A 19780-nucleotide genomic window follows, 5' to 3' on the forward strand; every position below is an offset into this window, starting at 1 on the left:
TTGCTGCTGCGGTTTCGCCCGACGAGAAGCGCCGACGCGAGAGGGAAGAGAGGTTTCGGGAGAAATAATTAGGTTTTTGGGATAATACTTAAGTTCTCTTTTTTTTATAACTAGGTATTCTATTAACTATTACCATATAAATATATTTCTCTCCTTCCTAGGTTAGCATAGCCCGCTTGCACACTTGGTCAGCCGGGTCCGCTTAAAACTTGGTTCGGTCGGAGGTCGCGGGTTCGAATCTCGGCTTGGACATTTTTTTGTCAAAACTTCTTTCGTCTAGTAAAAAGACCAAACGATCTCCAAAAATTGCATAAAAATACTCTAAAAATCCCTAGAATATTTATATAGCATTTCTAAGTATTAATAAGGACTTTTAGAACTTAAGACAAGGAAATTTTGGGTCGTTACACTCAGGCTCTAAGATCAGCATGTTTGCCTGTCATCGACGCCACGTTGTCGTTCGCTTAGCCATCAGCTGCTATCTGCTGTTGCTCCACTATCGTCGTAGCTCATGCTTGTATCAACATCTCCAAATCTTCTTGTGTTAGCATCACCATAGTACGTCATCCAACGTCTTCCATCTTTTCATTTTGGATACATGCGAACTTCCCACAGGCGATGCTAAATATGATCCTGTCCAAAAGCGGAGAAGATGGCAACCTGGTGCTGTGGCTGGAAGTTTGACGAAGAGAAGACTCCACATGGTCATGCAACACAAAAGCGTCAGTGCCGGGCCGGGAAGGGGTTCCCGGCATTGGTCCTCGGATGCTCAAGTCAGTTTCCTGCGATGTGGAGAATAACAATAATGTTATAGTGAAGAACATGTAGAATAACAAAGTTATGTATACCTCCGCCTGTAGATGGGAACCTCCTTTTATAGTACCACTGTAGTGTTTGTGCATGCATCTCAAAGCGTGCACATATTTTCCCAAGTATCCTATGAAAAGACATGTCAAAAAGTATCCCTGACACTTTTTCTTAAGCGAGCATGCATATCTCTGATTTAACAGGCTGGAAACTTCCAAAGTATCATTTGCCTGTGGAATATGCTCCTTTGTCAGTGGCGTAAACCTTCAAAAGGATATGACCAGATACGTAGGTGGCTCCCGCTGAAGGCCAAATGACAGTTGCTGGGCCAAGACATCCTCGCTTGGTCATGCCCATCGAATATATTGGCTCGTCTCTTTCTCTGCTTCCTGACAGTCATTGGTTACCTTCGTCCGACCAGACGTGTCGCTCGGTTAGCAAGACAAACTCGTTGTGGATTGCATTTACCTCTCAACTACATCTGTCATCATCGAGCGAGCCGTTCAGCATCCTTGCCTTGCCGATCGGGCTTCCTGCTCGTCCGCTTGTTCGGCCCAGCCGACCGATCAGGATCTTTGACCATTTTTTACCTTGACCTCCACGTCAGTCGATATTCCTTGCTTTGACCTACCTTTGGTGGGACCACCTCTTTATCATCGCATCAACGTGGTTGCGAAAGCAGAGGACTCCAAGGAGGAAGCCAACTATTTTCTTCTTCTTCTTCGGTGAGCTTTTGCTGAATTTAGCATTGCGTGTTATGGAGCACTTCCTTGCAAATGTGGTTGCGAAGGTAGGAAGGTATCCAAAGAAACTCAGTTGATCAACTCCGATAGGAAGCTCAAGTTTAGTTCATTCCAATTCTGGCATAGCTTCATTCCATCGAGAGGCAGTGAAATTCAACAACAAGCTTATTGTTGTCCTTCTATCCATCTCTCTGCTATTCAACTTCGTGTGGTTTGTGTTAGTGGAAGCAGTAGATAAGCGAGGGTGAGGACAACACATTCTATAGTCGTTTGTGATCAGTCTGCCATCATTGTTACTGTGCATTGGAGCTAGTGGTTCTATCTCTGAGTCCTTCGGGTGATGGCAGAGGGTAGTGGATTGGATCAGATCGTGGAAGAGTGGTTTGGTTAACTTAGTTTATTTTTATGTTTGATTTTATAGTTATGTTATGATGCATGTTAGATTGTTTAGTGTTGCACTTTGTTTAGTTTCATTATGCATGATTGTTAATCTTGTCTCATTATGTGACAATGTAGTGTAAGTTTATCAATTATGTATAGTTAGATTTTGTTTAATTGTCGTTGAGTTTGTTTAATTCAATTGCATTTGTTTGAATGCTGCTCTTTTCTTATGCACGTTTGTGGTACTTGTTATGTTTATATGTTATACCTATTCATAGATGTGCTTGTATCGTAGGGTGACAATACGGTGCAGGTTTATCTTCGATAGTTAGATAGAATTGTTGGCTAATTCTTTATGCATGTTTATTTTGTATAATGTGATGCTTGTAGCGTAGAGTGACACCGCGCTATGAATTCATCGTGGCCGGTTAGTTAGAATTTCATTTATTGCATTAGGTTTAGAGAATATTCCCCATATAAAACCCCTTTAGTTCGATTTTGTCTGAAGGCAAACATCCTTCCACTGGTTCCACGAGAGAGACGATTTATGCCTTCTACTATACTACCTTAATGTAAGTTAAGGGATTCGGTTGATTAGAAATTGTTAATTTAATTTGCACGTGTGACAGTTGCAACTATATCATGGACCTAATTTAGGAAAGATTATAAATTATCAGAATAGTTGGTCCTATTTTAACAAGGTATCAATATTTATGCAGAGGGGAAAATAACATTATATAAAGGATCTCCTCCTAATGACACGGGTATGCAAGACAACATTATATTAAATTACACTATCATCATTCACTGTTATTTATTTTTTCCTTCGCTCTCTGTTTAATTTGAGCGTCGGAGTGCCTGCGTCGATGACCTTTCCCTGGCTTGATCACTGACGTTGTCTTCTTCTAGCTCTTCTCTTTAACATGCGGGCTCGATTGTGGCACCAGATTCTTCCTGCTTGGAGTCTTCTCACGATCAATCTCAACGACACCTCGCTAGCTCATCATCTTTTCCGATTTCAACCTTCCTTATGTGTTAATCACTATTCAAAAAGCTAGTAGCTATCCATGATTTACCTCCCTATGTTGACCCTGGGACGGATTAACGGGGCGCTGGCAACGAGCGTATTCGTCTTTTACCACAATCTTTCCCGATTTCAAACAAGATCATCGTAAAAGAATATTGATAGTGGATCAAACCAAAAGATACATCAGATTAAACACCTTGCGCAGGAGCACAACCAAGTTATTCTTGCTTGTCCCGTACTGAGAAAGCTGAGCGATGATACTTCCAAGAGCAAAGCTAGGCGAATGCTGCGCAAATCCTCTCCAAAGCAGGTTCAAGCAGCCTGAATCATGACCGCTCTGCACAATGTAGGTGATTATCTATTAACTCGTATTGATTAAGATACATATGCAGTACATGAATGAATGTTGATATGCACTACTGACTCTCCAAGCTGTAAACAATCTTGTAGCAGTGTCTCCGTACAGATCATGGAAATCTTCGACAGATATAATGAAGGCGATTAGCAGCTATGACAACTTGATTCGCATGTATAAGGATGAGAAATGAGACTCAACTTACATGCAATCCAAATTGTAGTGATGAAGAACGACAAGCGAAGAACAGTCTTAGTGGCGTCACACTTCAAAGGACGATGAGATTGTGAAGCATTGGACGTCCTCAGCACTTTTTGAGTCAAGTAGAAGTTGTAACGTTCGCTTCAGGCAATGAGAACGGAACGGGGTTATGAATTGTAACGTTCACTCCGGTTGACTAGATATTCCTCCTCCAATACTTTTGTCTCCTTCGGGGCTTTATAATTGCAAGCACATTATTGGAAGTTTTTCATATAGTTCGATGTCTAATTTGTACGGGGCAAGTTATCTGGGCTTTCCTATTAATGGGCTCGTGACTAGCGTGTTTGAGAGAGTTTAGGGTTGTTGGCCGAGTCTGGCTTTGTTGGCGGCGGAAATTGAACAGTGTTTTTGACAAGGTCCAGTTGTTTCGCTATTTAATCGAAGGCAGCAGTAGAAGAGTTTAGGGTTTAGGGTAGAGTTTGCGGCTTCTTCTTCACTGCTCCTGCTGCTCCTGCTCCATTCGTTTTTAGGGTTGATGAGATGTTTTACGCCAGATCGATGTATCGAAGGACGGGCGGATCGTGGTTTTCTGGTTTCTCTCTCCTCCTTGCTTACCCAAAGTGTCTGTTCTGGTTCCAATCCAAATATTTCAGTGCTGTTAAATTTTGTATGTGTCTGCTATATGATCTTCTTCTTTTTCGCCTTATTTTGGCCTCTCTCTCGATTTTCTTTGTTGATTTTGGTTTAGCTTTTGGGTTTCGGTGCTGCATCTCATCACCCTAAAGTTCAAATAACATTCTATCACTGTCTTCTTATCTGTTGAATAATAGAAATTTGATTGTATATTTTTTTTCTATTGATAAGTCTAATTTAGTAATAGTTCATTCGTGTAAGCTTTGCTTTTTATTACAAATTGTCATGTTGGATTAAATTGAGGTGTTAAATTTATACTCAGTGGCCACATAAGAGCTTTCGCCTTGCCAGGCTTGAGAGCTTGTGCTGCTCAATTCTTCCTTGGAAGCCTGAGAAAGGTGTATTTCCTTTTTTTTATGATCCTGAATGTGAGTTTGATCAATTGAATTTAGAGATTTGGAAATCTATGGCTTTAGTCCTATTTGTTCTTGTTTCCAATGATGACAAATCCTAAGGCCTGTTTCTCAAAACATTCGCAGTGGCCGCCTGAGAGCTTTCGCCTTGCCAGGCTTGAGAGCTTGTGCTGCTCAATTCTTCCTTGGATGTCTGAGGAAGGAAGTTGTATTTTATCCTAATTGTGATTGGAATTTATAACAATTGAATTGATTGGGTTTGGAATTTATAGCTTTGTTGTTATTTTTGCTTAATTACTATGATGACAAATTATAGGCTTGTTTCTCAAAACATTCACAGTTGCCGCCTGAGAGCTTTTGCCTTGCCATGCTTGACAGCTTGTGTTGCTCAGTTTTTTCTTGGATGTCTAAGAAAGGTATATTTCATTTTTTATGATTCTAATTGTGAGTTTGATCAATTGAATTGTGAGATTTGGAAATCTATAATCTATGGCTTTATTCCAATGATGACAAATCCTAAGGCCTGTTTCTCAAAACATTTGCAGTGGCCGCCTGAGAGCTTTCGCCTTGCCAGGCTTGAGAGCTTGTGCTGCTCAATTCTTCCTTGGATGTCTGAGGAAGGAAGTTGTATTTTATCCTAATTGTGATTGGAATTTATAACAATTGAATTGATTGGGTTTGGAATTTATAGCTTTGTTGTTATTTTTGCTTAATTACTATGATGACAAATTATAGGCTTGTTTCTCAAAACATTCACAGTTGCCGCCTGAGAGCTTTTGCCTTGCCATGCTTGACAGCTTGTGTTGCTCAGTTTTTTCTTGGATGTCTAAGAAAGGTATAATTCATTTTTTATGATTCTAATTGTGAGTTTGATCAATTGAATTGTGAGATTTGAAAATCTATAATCTATGGCTTTATTCCTATTTGTTCTTGTTTCCAATGATGACAAATCCTAAGGCCTGTTTCTCAAAACATTCGCAGTGGCCGCCTGAGAGCTTTCGCCTTGCCAGGCTCGAGAGCTTGTGCTGCTCAATTCTTCCTTGGATGTCTGAGGAAGGAAGTTGTATTTTATCCTAATTGTGATTGTGATTTATAACAATTGAATTGATTGGGTTTGGAATTTATATCTTTCTTGTTATTTTTGCTTAATTACTATGCTGGCAAATTATAGGCTTGTTTCTCAAAACATTCGCAGTTGCCGCCTGAGAGCTTTTGCCTTGCCATGCTTGACAGCTTGTGCTGCTCAGTTCTTTCTTGGATGTCTAAGAAAGGTGTATTTCATTTTTTATGATTCTAATTGTGAGTTTGATCAATTGAATTGTGAGATTTGGAAATCTATAATCTATGGCTTTATTCCTACTTGTTCTTGTTTCCAATGATGACAAATCCTAAGGCCTGTTTCTCAAAACATTCGCAGTGGCCGCCTGAGAGCTTTCGCCTTGCCAGGCTTGAGAGCTTGTGCTGCTCAATTCTTCCTTGGATGTCTGAGGAAGGAAGTTGTATTTTATTCTAATTGTGATTTTGAACGATTGGATTGATTGGATTTCGAATTTATAGTTTTGTTGTTATTTCTGCTTATTTTCTATTATCACAAATTCTAGGCTTGTTTCTCAAAACATTTGCAGTTGCCACCTGAGAGCTTTTGCCTTGCCAAGCTTGAGAGCTTGTGCTGCTCAATTCTTCCTTGGATGTCTGAGAAAGGTGTATTTCATTTTTTATGATCCTAATTGTGAGTTTGATAAATTGAATTGAGAGATTTGAATATCTATGCCTTTATTCCTATTTGTTCTTGTTTCCGATGAAGACAAATCCTAAGGCCTGTTTCTCAAAACATTCGCAGTGGCCGCCTGAGAGCTTTCGCCTTGCCAGGCTCGAGAGCTTGTGCTGCTCAATTCTTCCTTGGATGTCTGAGGAAGGGAATTATATTTTATCCTAATTGTGATTGTGATTTATAACAATTGGATTGATTGGATTTCGAATTTATAGCTTTGTTGTTATTTTTGCTTATTTTCTATGATCACAAATTCTAAGCTTGTTTCTCAAAACATTCGCAGTTGCCACCTGAGAGCTTTTGCCTTGCCAGGCTTGAGAGCTTGTGTTGCTCAATTCTTCCTTGGGATGTTTGAGAAAGGTATATTTCATTTTTTATGATTCTAATTGTGAGTTTGATCAATTGAATTGTGAGATTTGGATATCTATAATCTATGCTTTTATTCTTATTTGCCCTTGTTTCCAATGAAGGTGAATTGTAAGCCTGTTTCGCATTGGCTGCCTGAGAGCTTTCTCTTTGCCAGGCTTGAGAGCTTTTGCTGCTCAATTCTTCCTTGGATGTCTCAGGATGGAAGTTGTATTTTATCCTAATTGTGATTTTCATCAATTATGTCTTTTATGGGTTTGTTGCTGTTTGTGTTTGTTTTCATATATGTCAATTAGCAAGGTATTCTCAAAACATTCTTAGTGGCCGCGTAAGAACTTTTGGCTTTACAGGCTCTAGAGTTTGTGCTGAAAGTGTTTCTCATAATGTTTTCAGTGCAGAAAGAACTTCTGATTTTCTAAGCGCCTTAGTTATTTTGTTTTGTTGATTGTTTTCTTTTTAGATATTTTGGTTATTGCTTATGATCTTACTGATCCACTCCAAAATTATGGAATTCTATGTGGGACTACACGTCTGCCTCTCTGGTATTTTCCCTTACCTTAGAGATGAAGTAGTCCCTAATATTTACTATCCTTTTGCTTCACTAGTTGGCATTGCACTTCTTGTGCTAACAGTTTTTTTGAGGAGTATATTATTTTTCAATATCATTCTGCCTTTTATAAATATGTTTTAAGTTAATCTTTTCAACTGTGGTTTTCATTTTTGTTTTATTTTACAGGTACCAGAGTTGTTCCTAGTTGTACTTTGTTGAATTAATTTAAAAGAAAATATCCTGAAAAGTAATAGGTTGTTTTTATTATGTTTTATTCGTACTTTGATCCATTTAATCATCCATGCTGAATTCTATATAACTTTTTTTTTTCTGTTTTGTATATAAAACCTTCATCTCTACTATTCTCGACTGCATGAAATAGTTTAGGCATTTATGTATTTATCAACATAATCAAGGAATCTGATCAGTTGATTTGTTTTTGCTTGGAATTTCATGGTTTAGTTGCTATTTGTGCTTGTTTCCAATGTAGACAATTCCTAAGGCTTATTATCACGTTGTGCCTCTGTTTGTTTTTTACTTATGTCACGAATGTTTTTACTCGTGTCATGTTTGCCATGCTTTGTGCCTCTTTTTATCCTAATTGTGATTTTGAACTATTGAATTGGTTTGGAATTTATGGCTTCGTTTCTAATACATTTGCTGCTTACAACTTGGATGTTGTATGCGCCTTTGTTGGATGTTTTTTTGACTGTTTAGTTGTTTTTGGTTTTGCATCTCGTTGATACATGTCAAAATTATGCGGTTTTATGGGGGGACAGATGTTAAGTTGATCTTTTGAACTTTGTGGTTTTTCTTGTTTAATTTTGCAGGTACTTGAGTTGTCACAAGTATTGTTTTTCTGTCAAATTATAAATCTACATCTTTATTATTTTTACTGATCTATCAAAGGAAATGAGATAAGATACACTATGAGCATATCTCTAGATCTCTTTTAAAGAATTCAGATAAATTTTGTTTTTCTATAAATTTGTGTTTTTTAAGTCCATGAACTCTATGGGAGGTTGTGAGCTGCATCAACCTATTTGGAGATCAAGAACCTGCACTGAGCAATCGGATGCAATTGCTGATCAAATTATTTTCGTTATGAAATGAGAGCAAAACAAAGCGGAGATGAAGCTTATTTGCAAGGATCTTTGGTACCGGAAGATCATCATTATTTAGTTGATTTAATTCATTTAGATTCAGCACAAGATTGTAATTGGTGTGCACGAAGAACGGATCAATGGAGAGGGATATAAAAATCGAAAATTGATCTTACTGAATAAATACCCTCATATTTAGTCGAAAACTGATTTTAGGGTATCAATTCCCATGATTTTATAATTTATAAGAAATATAAAAGAATCTAAGAAATTAATTGAATTTTATAAGTTTTCCATGTAGAACATTAATTCTTATAAAAATTGTTTTTATACGACAAAAGAACATAAAAGAATTTTAAGCAATTTATCAATTCACTAGAATTTTTTCTTCTAATTTACCAAAATTACCCTTATCGATTTTTTCTCGTTACACAGTTTGATATTTTTGAAAATTATTAAAGCACAAATATCGGCTTTCGGAATCCGCGCTCATCGGCTCTGTTTGTAAACAATTTTAAAAGGGAAACCCTCCGCCGATTAATCGGCGATGTATCCAAAGCGTACGGCCGTTGGTCCTCCCCTCCGCGTGCTGCCGGAGCGGCTCGCCATTTCATCTCCCTCCTCACGCTCTTCCTTCAATGCCGTGGATCTGGACTTCGTAGTGCTCCTCGCTCTCGACCTCTCTGCTTGACGAGCCGCTCTCTGATCTCTCCGCGGATCCTGCCGGCGCGGGCGACTACTGCCTGCTCTCTCTGCTGTCATTGTGGCGCTTCCTTCTTCTAGTTTCTCCACTTCTTGAAGCTGCAAGGTGTTTTGGTGGAGAAAAGAGGAGATCTTGCTGGGTTTCATTTTCGGAAACAAGTTTGTGTTGACGATCGCTCCGTCTTCCTGAGCGGATTCAATGGAATTCCTTAAATCAATAAGATTTCCCATTTTCGGTAAGCTTAGGTGGAGAAAAGATACGGATCGCGAGCGTGATCAGTCGTCGGAGCCCAAGGAAGATACCTTAGACGCAACGCCGAAGCTCGCTGCTTCTGATCGCGTTTCCGAAGAGGGCGAGGATGAGGATGACGATGATTTCATCACGAATGAGGTGAAGAGGCGGCTGGAGCAACTGAGGAAGAACAGCTTCTTGGTCCTTATACCGGAAGAAGAGTTCCTGGAGGGCGAGGAAGAAGAGGAGACTAGCTCGAGCGGATCGAAGGAGTTGGACATGGGCGATGCTTATCCAAGCTTTGAGTTCGAAAAGATGTACCACGAGTACACTGAGAGAATGCTGTTCTTTGACCAGTACATCACCAAACATTTCAAAGAGCCTGGTATGACATTCCCTAATGCTGAATTCACTGTGGATCTTTACATTTCCTAGAGTAAACTTTGATGTTTCTTTGAAGTATTTCCTTCTCTCTTAGCTGTTGATCATGTAATGGCTAGCTGTTAATTTCATTGCTCTTGTTCCAACAGTCATATTCACCGTTAGCATTCAATGTGGCGCTTGATAAAACTTGGAACCTTAAACTCAGTTTCTCTATCAATCTTTCTTTTTTGCTATATATCAATTTTTGTACTTGAACTTCATCTGATTGATCTTTTAATAGCTATTATTATTTTTTATGTTGGCTTTGTCTTCAATGCAATCTCATATCATCATGGCGCTTTGATGTTGTTGCCAAGTGCTTCACATTTTTATTTACCTGTAATTGCATGTTCTTCCAGCATGGTTGGGTACACCAAGCCAGTCACTAAGACCTACGCCAAAGAAAATGGTTCTGGGCCTCAGCAACATCTCTTTAAAGAGGCAAGATGAACACACCAAGGAGTATGAGCTGGAGCAACTGGACCAAGATGATCCATGCCAAAATCTAGAAGTTGCTTATGTGGCACAAGTTTCTTTAACTTGGGAAGCACTTTATTGCCAGTATATGCAGCTGAACCGGAGGATTATATGGCAGCCTGAGCATTGCGGCTCCTATGGCTATGCTGCGCAAGCATTCCAGCAATTCCAGGTATTATTGCAGAGATTTATTGAGAATGAGCCTTTTGACCAAGGATCCAGGGTGGAGATTTATGCCCATAGTCGGGGTTTGCACTCTAAGTTTCTTCAAGTCCCAAATTTTCTAGGTAATGCGTAACAACAGCTGAGTATCTTTTTGCTATTGTAGTCATCATTTAGATTATTTGCTTTGGCTGTTCAGTGACAAATAGTAAGGGTTTTTTCTGCCATGCTTAGTTCAGTTAGGAAATGTGGATTGTCCTAAATTTATGATCATGCCATTGATATGTGAGATTTAAGAATAATTCTAAGATACATCTGCCCTGTTGGTGGTAATACAACTACTTTGTTTAGGTTATAATTTACAGTTCTTTGTGATTAATGCAATTAAACTCTACTTGAATAGTCGAGTGCTTGTATTTACTGGTTTGTTCTTTCTTGTCTCTTTTCAGATTTGGAAAAGAAAGAAAATTTGGATGATTATTGGGACGAGCCAGTTCCTGCTTCTGTACTCATTAAGATAATGGGGGATTGTATCTTAACATTCCTCCATTTTCTGAAGATAGATAAGAAAAAACCCAGTAGTTTCTTCTCAACGCATAGCGCTCGAGGCTCCCCTCAACAAGTTCAAGCCTCACTTGTAAAGGTATTCGATGTAAATAATCTGTCAGTGATGATAGACTAGGAACCTGCTAATCAACTCTTTTGTCGATGCAGGATATGAAAGTGAAGGAACTGTTTAAGAGGAAGAAAGCATGGAAGAAGAAAGCTTGGCCTTCGACCATGGAAGAAGTGGATTTTCTATTTGCACTAATCGACATCAAAGTCGTATCAAGGGTTCTGAGGATGGCCCATCTCAGCAAGGAGCAGCTGTCGTGGTGCGAAGCAAAGATGAGCAAGCTCGATCTTTCGAACAGCAAATTATGCAGGGATGGTTTCCCACTCTTATTCCCATGTTGATGCTAAACATATCAACTCTTGTTTTTTGCTTCTCTGAATCTCTAAAGAAGAGTATCAACGATTGCTACCTGATAATTGTTTTGTACACGTAAGATGAGCCTCTTATTCGATCGTCAATATTATATATGAGATTTTGTTCATTCCTTTGTACTTGCTGACCACGTAGAAGGTTAGCTCTTGACAGGAATTAAACTTCAATTTTTCTTCATCCCTTTTACGATTTTACTTATCTATTATCCAGACTTAATTTAAAGAGATAAATTGAATAAGATAGCTAATCGACGTTTATTAATTATAAATCCATCTTATTTTTTTTAATCTGTTTTTAAAATTTATCATCTCTCAAAATACATTCATTCTTTCAATTTCAAAGAAATTGAACAAAATATCAATAATTTTTCTAAAACTTACGATGCTAAACCATTTGGAATGAAGGATATCATTTTTACTCCAATAAAAATAAAGCAAAATGCCTTCTCAGATTATAATACAAGCCATTTTCCACCTATAGAATGAAAAATATGAAACATTATTTGGATGGTCTTTTCCTCCCATGAAATGAAAAATATGAAACGTTAATTGTTGAACAAGGAACCTAAATTTAACTGATAGACCACCCACAAGAAACCGCTTGCACTTCTAAATTTATCTGATAGATGACCCAACGGAAAGGTTGCTCAACTCTAAGATTAGTTTGGATCGACAAAAGTTTGAATAGCTGGATTACAAAAAAAAAAAAAGAACATATCGAAGCAAAGCCAAATAAATGAAATTGACAGTGTTGTTGCAATACTAATATACATTTAACTTTACACGGGCAACAACTGTGGAACATGTCTTTCACATACAAGTTTATTCCCTTGAAAAATAACAAGAATAAACGTCCTGGTAATATTGCTGGTTTAACAGACATAATAAACGTGAAATCCGACTAGAAGTTGTTGCTCGGTGTTCTTGATAGAGTTTCCTCCTCGAATCGCAAGCAAATGGTGCCAGGGTAGAGAACCCTATAAAATTACAAATTAGGATGTTATTATAATCTCCAACACACTATGAAAGCACAGAAAAAGAAAAAACTAAAATGAAACTATGTAAACTCCATTGTGCTGAAACGAGTTTGAGCGATGATGATTTCTCTAGCCAAAAGTAATTGAACATGAGACCCTGAAAATGTATAAGAGCTGTCTTCAATGAAACAAACTGTGATCGAGCAACCGATAGAACACATGTAAGAACAAATACTCCACCTAAACACTTGAATCTCAGATCATATCAAAAACATGTGAAGAGCAATGTAAAGTACATAGAAATGAAATAGAATGCTGAAAGCACCCGAAAAAAAGATGCCACATAAGACAACATTAACATCACTTAGCACATAATCATGCATAAATTATTTGACAACAATCTAAGATGAATCTACAAAGAGTGAACTATTATGTTCATGTTCCAATTAGATTGTGCAACTTACAGTTATTATGACAACTCCAAGCATACAGAGAGGATGTTGGTATCTTCATTTTGAGCTTAATGTGAAACTATAGTTCTTAGCTATACCAATATAATTTGAACATTTAACTTCAATTGAACAGCCATTTAGGATAGGGCAATGATCTCACGATTAATCCATTTAACTATTATCTTCCCGAATTAATCCATTTTTCCAAAATGTACAAATAGTTATAAAACACAGATCTCACGATTGTATTTTGCATTTAATAATAACTAGATTGAGGATTAGAAGACAATGATTAGGTAAACGATAACTGAAGTTAAGGGAAATATTAGAGTCAAAAAATTTATTTACAAACCTCATAAGTTTGACCTGTACTTAAAAGGCTAAGTTTTTTAAAAAGACCTATGGATGGACTATGAACGACATCAAGAACCATACAGTCGGCCAAGGAAGAAATAAAAAGAAGTCTATAATTAATCAACATGAACAAATAATTTTCCCAAATAAAAGCATTGCAGGCACCTTAGCTATTAAGAGGCATCAAAGCTGAAACTATATCCAAAGCAAGTATGCCAATGCACAAAACATGTCTTTACTTGGAAGTGAACCAATAATAGGCAAATGAACACCCTATCAATACCACCAGAATAAAGTAACAGTCCGAAAATGGTTTTAACATAAAAGAACAGGCAATTATATATCGATAAAAAAGTAAAGCTTTCCATAGAGGAAAAAACTACAAATATTACTAATTAATATGACCAAATATAGAATGTACATAAACTAAATGACAACCTAATGCATAAAGTTTAAGGATTCAGAAATATAATTTTCTATAATTATTAGGAAAGACCAACCAAGAAAACAAGTTGCAAACCTCTATTACCACAACTCAGCAGCAACAAAGGCATATGCAAACTGGCCTAGGTATCATTCAGACGAACATTGCAAGCTCTGGTCGGCTATATAAATTGTTTCCATCATCTTCTAGTGTGGGATAACCAGCTACTAAAGCATCTTGGGAGCCAATGTAAAGAGAATTGTAAATTTTCCAGTAGACCTCCCTAACTTTCCTTGCAGGGTGAAAAAGACCCTGAAGGCAGTAATTTAGAATGACAGCTGCACCAAGTGCAACCCTCATTCCTTCAATAGCCTCCATCACAGCATTAATAACGTGAGGAGAAGTCTCGAAAACGTTGGGCCAGACATAATTAAGCAAGTGGACAAGTGCGTCCTCACAACCTAAACCAGCAACTCCAAGAGCCATGTGCTTAACAGCAGAAGCAGCAGTCTGACGATGAACCAGATCCCTGTCCATCAAAGCATCCTCCAACAGTGGGGTAACAGCATAGATGTAGTCTTTACCCATCTCACCAATGTACTCAAAGAGGAAAGAGAGTGATTTAAGAACTCCATTCTGCACATTCAGCTCAGGAACACGGTATTCATTCATGAGAGCTGGAAGAACAGTGAAAGGCGAGCATGTTTCAGCAACTATAGCAATAGCCACAGTAGTACACACACGGTTTTGACGCTCTTGAACTTTCAAATTGTTCAAAAGTGTTGCAAGAACATCTTGTGGCCCGATTGCCTTTGCAATATAACCAAAAGTGTTGACTGTAGCTCTTCGGATCCCCTTCTTGTGAGCCTTCAACATCTCAAGAAGCTCGAAACAAATCCTCATCCACTCCCTAGCTGGCACAAATTCAGCTCCACGGTCTGCAATTCTACCAACGAGATCAATGCAATTCTCCTGCACCTTCTCATGTCTGTTTTTCAAGATTGGTGTCAAACGAGGAAGTAGATCCTTAATAGGTGGTGTCATCTTAGTCATACCGATGACATTGACTATAGCTTTAAGTGCTCCCAAGATGGAACCTAAGACTTCAGGGTATTCTTCTCCCAGATACTCATACAGGACAACACCCAGATGGCCCATCAGCTGTTCTTCCTTGCACTGCTTCATGATGATGGCAATCCGTGATATCAGGTCTGCAGCTTGCTGCCTAACTTTGGCACTCTTGTTGTTCAACCGCCACTTTATGGTACCACAAATCTGAGGAAGATAAGGCTTGACCTTCTGGCCCAAAGCATTGACCACTGCACCAAATCCATTAAGCATAACATTTGCATCATCGCTTGTCTGCTCCTGGAAGGCATACAAAATCCCATCTATAAGAAGTTCTTCTAATCTAGCATCGATGTCTGATGCTCCCAAGTTAGCCACCACTTTTTCAATTGTCTCCATCACCATACGCCTATAAGGTTCACTCTCATCTTTGAGATCCTCCACTATTCTCCCTACAATATCTGCCACACCAACCTTATTTGCAATTTCTACAGTTGTCTCCACAAGCTGCTTGTAGTTCCTACGGTCCAGTGCCATCCTCCTAACCCAGAAATTCCTGAAAAACTCAGGAAGAATATCATTACGGATGTAGTCAGACTCAACCCCTTCTGTACTTACACACTGTTTGACAACTTTTAGCACAATCTTCTTCATTTCTTCATCAGGTGACTGGAACTCACGGATAAGGATAATCATGACTTCTTTAGTATAGTAACTTGCATAAACAGCATCCATCAGAGGGATAATAAAACCAATCGCCTTCAGGAAGGCAGCAAGAACCTTTCCACGATGAGACCTGATACCCTTCCAAAGAGGCTTCAACACTGAATCAAAGCTTTCAATTCCATAAGGAGCAGCTGCTTCTGCAAGTGCTGCAAGAGACAAGGCAGTAATTGTTCTCACCTTTTGGTTCTCATCACTAAGACCCTGCTCTATAATTTCCACCAGAGACCTAAGATGTGGCAGCACAGCACATCCCATGAGAATAGCAATCTGCTGGACAATCTTAATCCCAGTGTGCCGTGCTTGCCAAGATTTCTTACTCTGACAAACAGCCTTCAGAAATGGTAACAAAGCAGGAATACCTAAAGCAGAAGCCACAACACTGAAAGCTCGTGCTGTTGTATTCCTCACGTACTCATCTATATTATCAATATCCGGCCTCATGGCAGCAATCATAGTTGCAAGACCAGCTGCTTTGCTGAGGTTGGAGATTATCTCTCTTCCTTCAACACGGGCATAGTAATCCTCATCAATTAGAAGAGGCTCTATAACCACAAGGATCTTATGAACAAAAGGCCTGACCAACTCATCCAACTTATATAGAATCCTGTCAATAACTTTTACCAGAAGATGACGCTCTTGATCTTCAAGTGTCGGCTGCATGAGCAAAGGCAGAATTTTGTTGAACAGTGGGCCAGCTCCGAACTCTCTGGACTTATCTGTAAGTTGTCTCAGGGCTGTTTTCCTCTGTGGAGGAGTACCATTCTTCACCTTCAGCAATAGCTTCATGATCTTTCTTTCCTTCTGCTCTTCTGGAGACAGCTGTTCCTCCTCTTCTTCATTCAGTAGAGCCCCAAAGTATTGGTAGTCCTCTTGTTTCATGAACGGCAAGCCCCCAGGTGCCTCCTTTGGGACATCAAACTGTTGCCCACGGTTTTCCTCTGGTATCGAATAAAGTGGCGTACCCATTGGAGTAGGTGTAGCCAAGAGTTTCCTTGCAGGAGTCCTGATGGGAACATAGGATGCGGGAGGATTCAATATCTTGTACCCTTCCTGTGGAAACATAGCATCGAGCTCCTCATCTGTCAATGGCCTATTTCTATCTTCAATGTCCCTCTCCCACCGCAACAGATTAAACTGTTCCGGAGTCATAGCACCTCGAAGGTTTATTGCACCAGGTGTCGGAGTGGCAAGATCAACACCACCAACAGGAGTGACACCAGGAGTGAATGCTGCAGCAGGAGTCACAGCGCCAGGTAATGGCGTGGCACTGCCCATGGTTGCAGGAGTCTCATCCCACCTTGACCTTTGGCGCTTAGGCGTTGGTGTTGCAAGCCCAGCAAGCTTGGGAGTAGCATCCCATGTCATACCAGCTGGCGTAGCACCAGGGGTGACACCACCTGCGGCAGGAGTAGCATCGGCATCAGCAAGTCTCCCAGGGGTAGGAGTTTCATCCCATCTGTTTCTGCGTGAGATAGAGGGCGTTGCATCCGCAACCCTCCCTGGAGTCGGTGTTGCATCCCACCGCCCAATCCCAGGGGTGGAATCGGGAGCATCCCAGTCAGATGACACCGAGCTTGGCTTTGCCTTCTTGGCAGCGCCTCCATCAGCCTCCTGGGATTGGTCCCACCTGTTCCTCCTCTTCTGCGCCGTAGGGGCTGGCTCAGCAGCAGCCTTCTCCTTCTCCTCCTCCTTCTTCTTAGCTATCTCCTTCAAAATGTCCTCTTTCTGTCGCTGCAAGGCCTGCTCCCGCATCACATCTGCATACGTCCTAACTGCGGGGTCTGGCGTAGCTTCCCCGGAGGCAAATGGATCGTTCCTATCAGGTGAAATGATCCTCTGAAGCCTCCGGCGCCGGTAGTCATCCTCCCGGTCGATGATCCGCTGCGGCTTCTTGAACCCCGAATCTTCGTCGCCATCCGGCACCCTGGGGATCTCCTTGAGAGACTTGGGGCCGGTGTAGGAGGCCATCCGGCGAGCTAGCTCGCGGCTGTCGCCGTCCTGCTCCTCCTCCTCGTCGTTGACGGCGATGGAGCGCTCGTAGCCCTCGAAACGGTCGGGGCCCCCGCCGTAAAGGTCGGAGTCGAAGGTGACGGAGGTGAGCATAGCAACATCTTCCATCTTCCGTCGTTCCTCCTGCGCCTTGGTGATCTCCTCGTCCAAATTATCCATCGGAGTCGATCTATCGAAGACTGACGCAGAGAAGGAGCTCGAAATCAAGATCGAGTGGAATCGAGGATTTGGGAAGCCAATAAACCACCCTTCTAGGGTTTGGGATAGATCGAAGCCAGGATTTGGGAACTCTGTGGGACCACCGACTCCGATGATATTTTTAATTTATTATTCCATTATTAAAATGCTTTTAAATATAATTTAATAGTAATTTAAAATTATAAAAAAAAACCTTAAACAAGTAATGGATTTTGTGAAGCCCAAATTGTAGCCTCTAGGCCCATTTCAATAACCCAAATCATAGGCGCTGTTCTGGAGAATTCCAGAGAGGGCTCGAAGGACACGCGACAGATTCCCCCCGTCGCGCTTATAATCCATCAATGGCGCAGAAGCGCCCCACTCTTGTGGCTTGGAGCAGCGACGGAGGCGTTGAGCAAAGGAGTAGCTTTCCTGTGGGATCTTGATTCGGTTGGATTTCGTTCCGGAAGATTAGGAGATCGACGGAGACCCGGTGGCACGGCGCAGTTCTGCCGCATGAAGACGAAGCGGAAAGACTTGGATGAGGCGTGCGACGAGTTTATGGAGTTCTCTCTCTCGTCCCCGGCGAGAAAGATACGAAGATTGGTAGGCAACTCATCCTGAATTCGAATTTCGTGTCTTTTCCCTTTCATTGTCGGGCGCGGACGCTTGTTCCTTGATTTAGTACTCGAAATCGTGGCGATCTTTTGAGTTTGGGATAGTTGGAAGAATTTTGATGGGGATTTCGAAGAACCGTTGTGTGTTCAATTCTCTATTTTCAGATTTGGTTTATTCGAAACAACGAAAGTGTGGAATAGAAAACAAAACATTAAAAATCAATTTCGATCCGTCCTAAGCTTTGGCTCCCGATTTATTTCTCCGTTTCTTGGTGCCTTTTACATAGTTTCCTGAACAGTCGATCTTCCCTGGATGTTACAGAAATCATTTTAATGTATAATTTTAGCTTAAATCTTCGAAAATAACTGCGGATCTCAAGTTCGTGTTCTTATTTTTTCTGAAGGATCCCGATGAGTTTTCACCGATCGTGGAAGAGGTTGAAACAGCATCCGCTACGGAATTTGATGACTCAGTTTCTAGTGTCAGCGGCGACGATTTCCTGCCGAGTTCGGAATCCTTGCACAAGGAGGACTCGCCTCCGTATCCTTCCAACGACGAGAGAGCCATCGTTCTCTACAAGCACGTGGAGTCACCAATATTCTTGTCCCCTGGTTCATCTAATCTGTCTGTTCGCGTCACCTCGGACTTAATCCATGCTCTCAAGAGTAAGCCCTCGGAGAAAAGAGGGGATTTCTCGCAATGCGTTTCCTCATTTGACTCCTCTCCATGTTGGAATTCTTGCTTGTAGATCAAGTTTTCAAGCCAGGGAATCAGAGGTTTCAAGCGAAGGATGAGGCGGAAGCTGCTAACTCCAGCTCTTTGGCTCTTGTTCCATGGGCGCCATCCCAAGCTGCCATGGCCACGGAGGAAGCTGAAGCTACATCCATGGAAGTTGAGGAGGAGGTGAGGCAAGTGACTGGATATGGCGCAGGAGGTGAAGGACTCCAGCAGCTGCCTCAGCACTGCATGATCACTCAGGTCCTTCCGAACACCTCCAATCCCATAATGTGGTCGTGGTGAGGAAGGAGAAGAGATCCACAGAGATGATCGTCTCAAATTGCAATGCCATTCTATTTCAAATTTGCTCTTTGTATTGCTCTTGTCGCTCATGAACAAAGGCCTAGCAATCAGATTTCATAGTTAGATCTGTCAATTAGAGCTTTATCGGCCGCCCCCTGTTGGTAGTTGCTGCGCCGCTGACGATGAATAAATAAATGCTTTTATAATTTTTTAAAAAAAATATTTTAGATGTGTAATATATTATATTTTATTATTTTATTTTTATATTTTTTTAACGAATGGATCAGGGCGGGACCCTGCTCGGGCCCATCCTGGCCAGTTTACGGTCCAGCTCGGTTCGCCGGATCAAAAACTTGGATTTGGAGAGGTACATCGCATCGTCTCATCGACCGCGGGACTCTGACCTCTGCCGACTCACCATTCGTCGCTCACTTTTCTACCCGCCATATGCTTCGGGTAAACATGGGTTCACTCATTGCTGCCCTATGACAACGAGTCACGACGTAGGTAGAGCCGTAAGTATACTTCGTTGGTGACGATTCACTGTTACAGTGAGAGCCGTTCGTCCATCCTCCCTGTCATCGAAGTTGGGCAAGCCCAGCACAGTTGAGGAAAGGCCAA

At 40.7% G+C, this 19780-nt stretch overlaps 3 protein-coding genes, 1 long non-coding RNA gene and 10 other non-coding genes across 30 annotated transcripts; 13 read left to right on the forward strand and 1 right to left on the reverse strand.

Annotated features, from left to right (window-relative positions):
* Positions 1-3885: 3885 nt before the first annotated feature.
* LOC122051763 lies at positions 3886-7116 on the forward strand. Of its 14 annotated transcripts, none has more exons than XR_006131522.1 (7): positions 3886-4106; positions 4901-4976; positions 5106-5395; positions 5542-5831; positions 6186-6261; positions 6401-6691; positions 6802-7116. It is a non-coding gene; the product is annotated as an uncharacterized LOC122051763 (long non-coding RNA). The 14 variants fall into 14 exon arrangements; XR_006131526.1 differs by lacking the exon at positions 3886-4106 and having other exon boundaries at positions 4192-4976; positions 5542-5672; positions 5756-5831; XR_006131530.1 differs by lacking the exon at positions 3886-4106 and having other exon boundaries at positions 4192-4976; positions 5542-5620; positions 5732-5831.
* On the forward strand, positions 4640-4761 carry LOC122054289. The gene has a single exon (XR_006132619.1). It is a non-coding gene; the product is annotated as a small nucleolar RNA SNORD14 (small nucleolar RNA).
* LOC122054299 lies at positions 4855-4975 on the forward strand. Its single transcript, XR_006132628.1, has one exon. It is a non-coding gene; the product is annotated as a small nucleolar RNA SNORD14 (small nucleolar RNA).
* Positions 5059-5180, forward strand: LOC122054292. Its single transcript, XR_006132622.1, has one exon. It is a non-coding gene; the product is annotated as a small nucleolar RNA SNORD14 (small nucleolar RNA).
* Positions 5274-5394, forward strand: LOC122054300. Its single transcript, XR_006132629.1, has one exon. It is a non-coding gene; the product is annotated as a small nucleolar RNA SNORD14 (small nucleolar RNA).
* On the forward strand, positions 5495-5616 carry LOC122054291. Its single transcript, XR_006132621.1, has one exon. It is a non-coding gene; the product is annotated as a small nucleolar RNA SNORD14 (small nucleolar RNA).
* LOC122054298 lies at positions 5710-5830 on the forward strand. Its single transcript, XR_006132627.1, has one exon. It is a non-coding gene; the product is annotated as a small nucleolar RNA SNORD14 (small nucleolar RNA).
* On the forward strand, positions 5931-6052 carry LOC122054290. The gene has a single exon (XR_006132620.1). It is a non-coding gene; the product is annotated as a small nucleolar RNA SNORD14 (small nucleolar RNA).
* On the forward strand, positions 6140-6260 carry LOC122054296. The gene has a single exon (XR_006132626.1). It is a non-coding gene; the product is annotated as a small nucleolar RNA SNORD14 (small nucleolar RNA).
* LOC122054294 lies at positions 6354-6475 on the forward strand. Its single transcript, XR_006132624.1, has one exon. It is a non-coding gene; the product is annotated as a small nucleolar RNA SNORD14 (small nucleolar RNA).
* On the forward strand, positions 6569-6690 carry LOC122054295. Its single transcript, XR_006132625.1, has one exon. It is a non-coding gene; the product is annotated as a small nucleolar RNA SNORD14 (small nucleolar RNA).
* A 1725-nt stretch (positions 7117-8841) lies between the features above and the next one.
* On the forward strand, positions 8842-11511 carry LOC122053688. Its single transcript, XM_042615675.1, has 4 exons — positions 8842-9669; positions 10067-10471; positions 10796-10989; positions 11061-11511. Exons 1-4 carry the CDS (start codon positions 9252-9254, stop codon positions 11301-11303), a joined length of 1260 nt encoding a protein of 419 aa, XP_042471609.1. The 5' UTR covers positions 8842-9251; the 3' UTR covers positions 11304-11511.
* A 537-nt stretch (positions 11512-12048) lies between these two features.
* Positions 12049-17631, reverse strand: LOC122051765 (splicing factor 3B subunit 1-like). 4 transcript variants are annotated; one of them, XR_006131535.1, is made up of 2 exons: positions 13637-17631; positions 12049-12310 (listed from the first exon to the last, which is right to left on the reverse strand). XR_006131535.1 is itself a non-coding variant. In XM_042613031.1 (2 exons), exon 1 carries the CDS (start codon positions 17501-17503, stop codon positions 13694-13696), a length of 3810 nt encoding a protein of 1269 aa, XP_042468965.1. In that variant the 5' UTR covers positions 17504-17631; the 3' UTR covers positions 12049-12310; positions 13646-13693. The 4 variants fall into 4 exon arrangements, 2 of the variants coding, with proteins under 2 accessions (XP_042468965.1, XP_042468964.1); XR_006131536.1 differs by having other exon boundaries at positions 12049-12467; XM_042613031.1 differs by having other exon boundaries at positions 13646-17631.
* Positions 17632-17823: 192 nt separating this feature from the next.
* LOC122051766 lies at positions 17824-19395 on the forward strand. Its single transcript, XM_042613032.1, has 3 exons — positions 17824-18127; positions 18543-18804; positions 18888-19395. The coding sequence occupies exons 1-3, from the start codon at positions 18038-18040 to the stop codon at positions 19157-19159; spliced, it is 624 nt and encodes a 207-aa protein (XP_042468966.1). The 5' UTR covers positions 17824-18037; the 3' UTR covers positions 19160-19395.
* Positions 19396-19780: the final 385 nt, after the last annotated feature.

This window comes from Zingiber officinale, chromosome 3A (genome assembly GCF_018446385.1).
Source record: "Zingiber officinale cultivar Zhangliang chromosome 3A, Zo_v1.1, whole genome shotgun sequence".
NCBI lineage: Eukaryota > Viridiplantae > Streptophyta > Magnoliopsida > Zingiberales > Zingiberaceae > Zingiber > Zingiber officinale.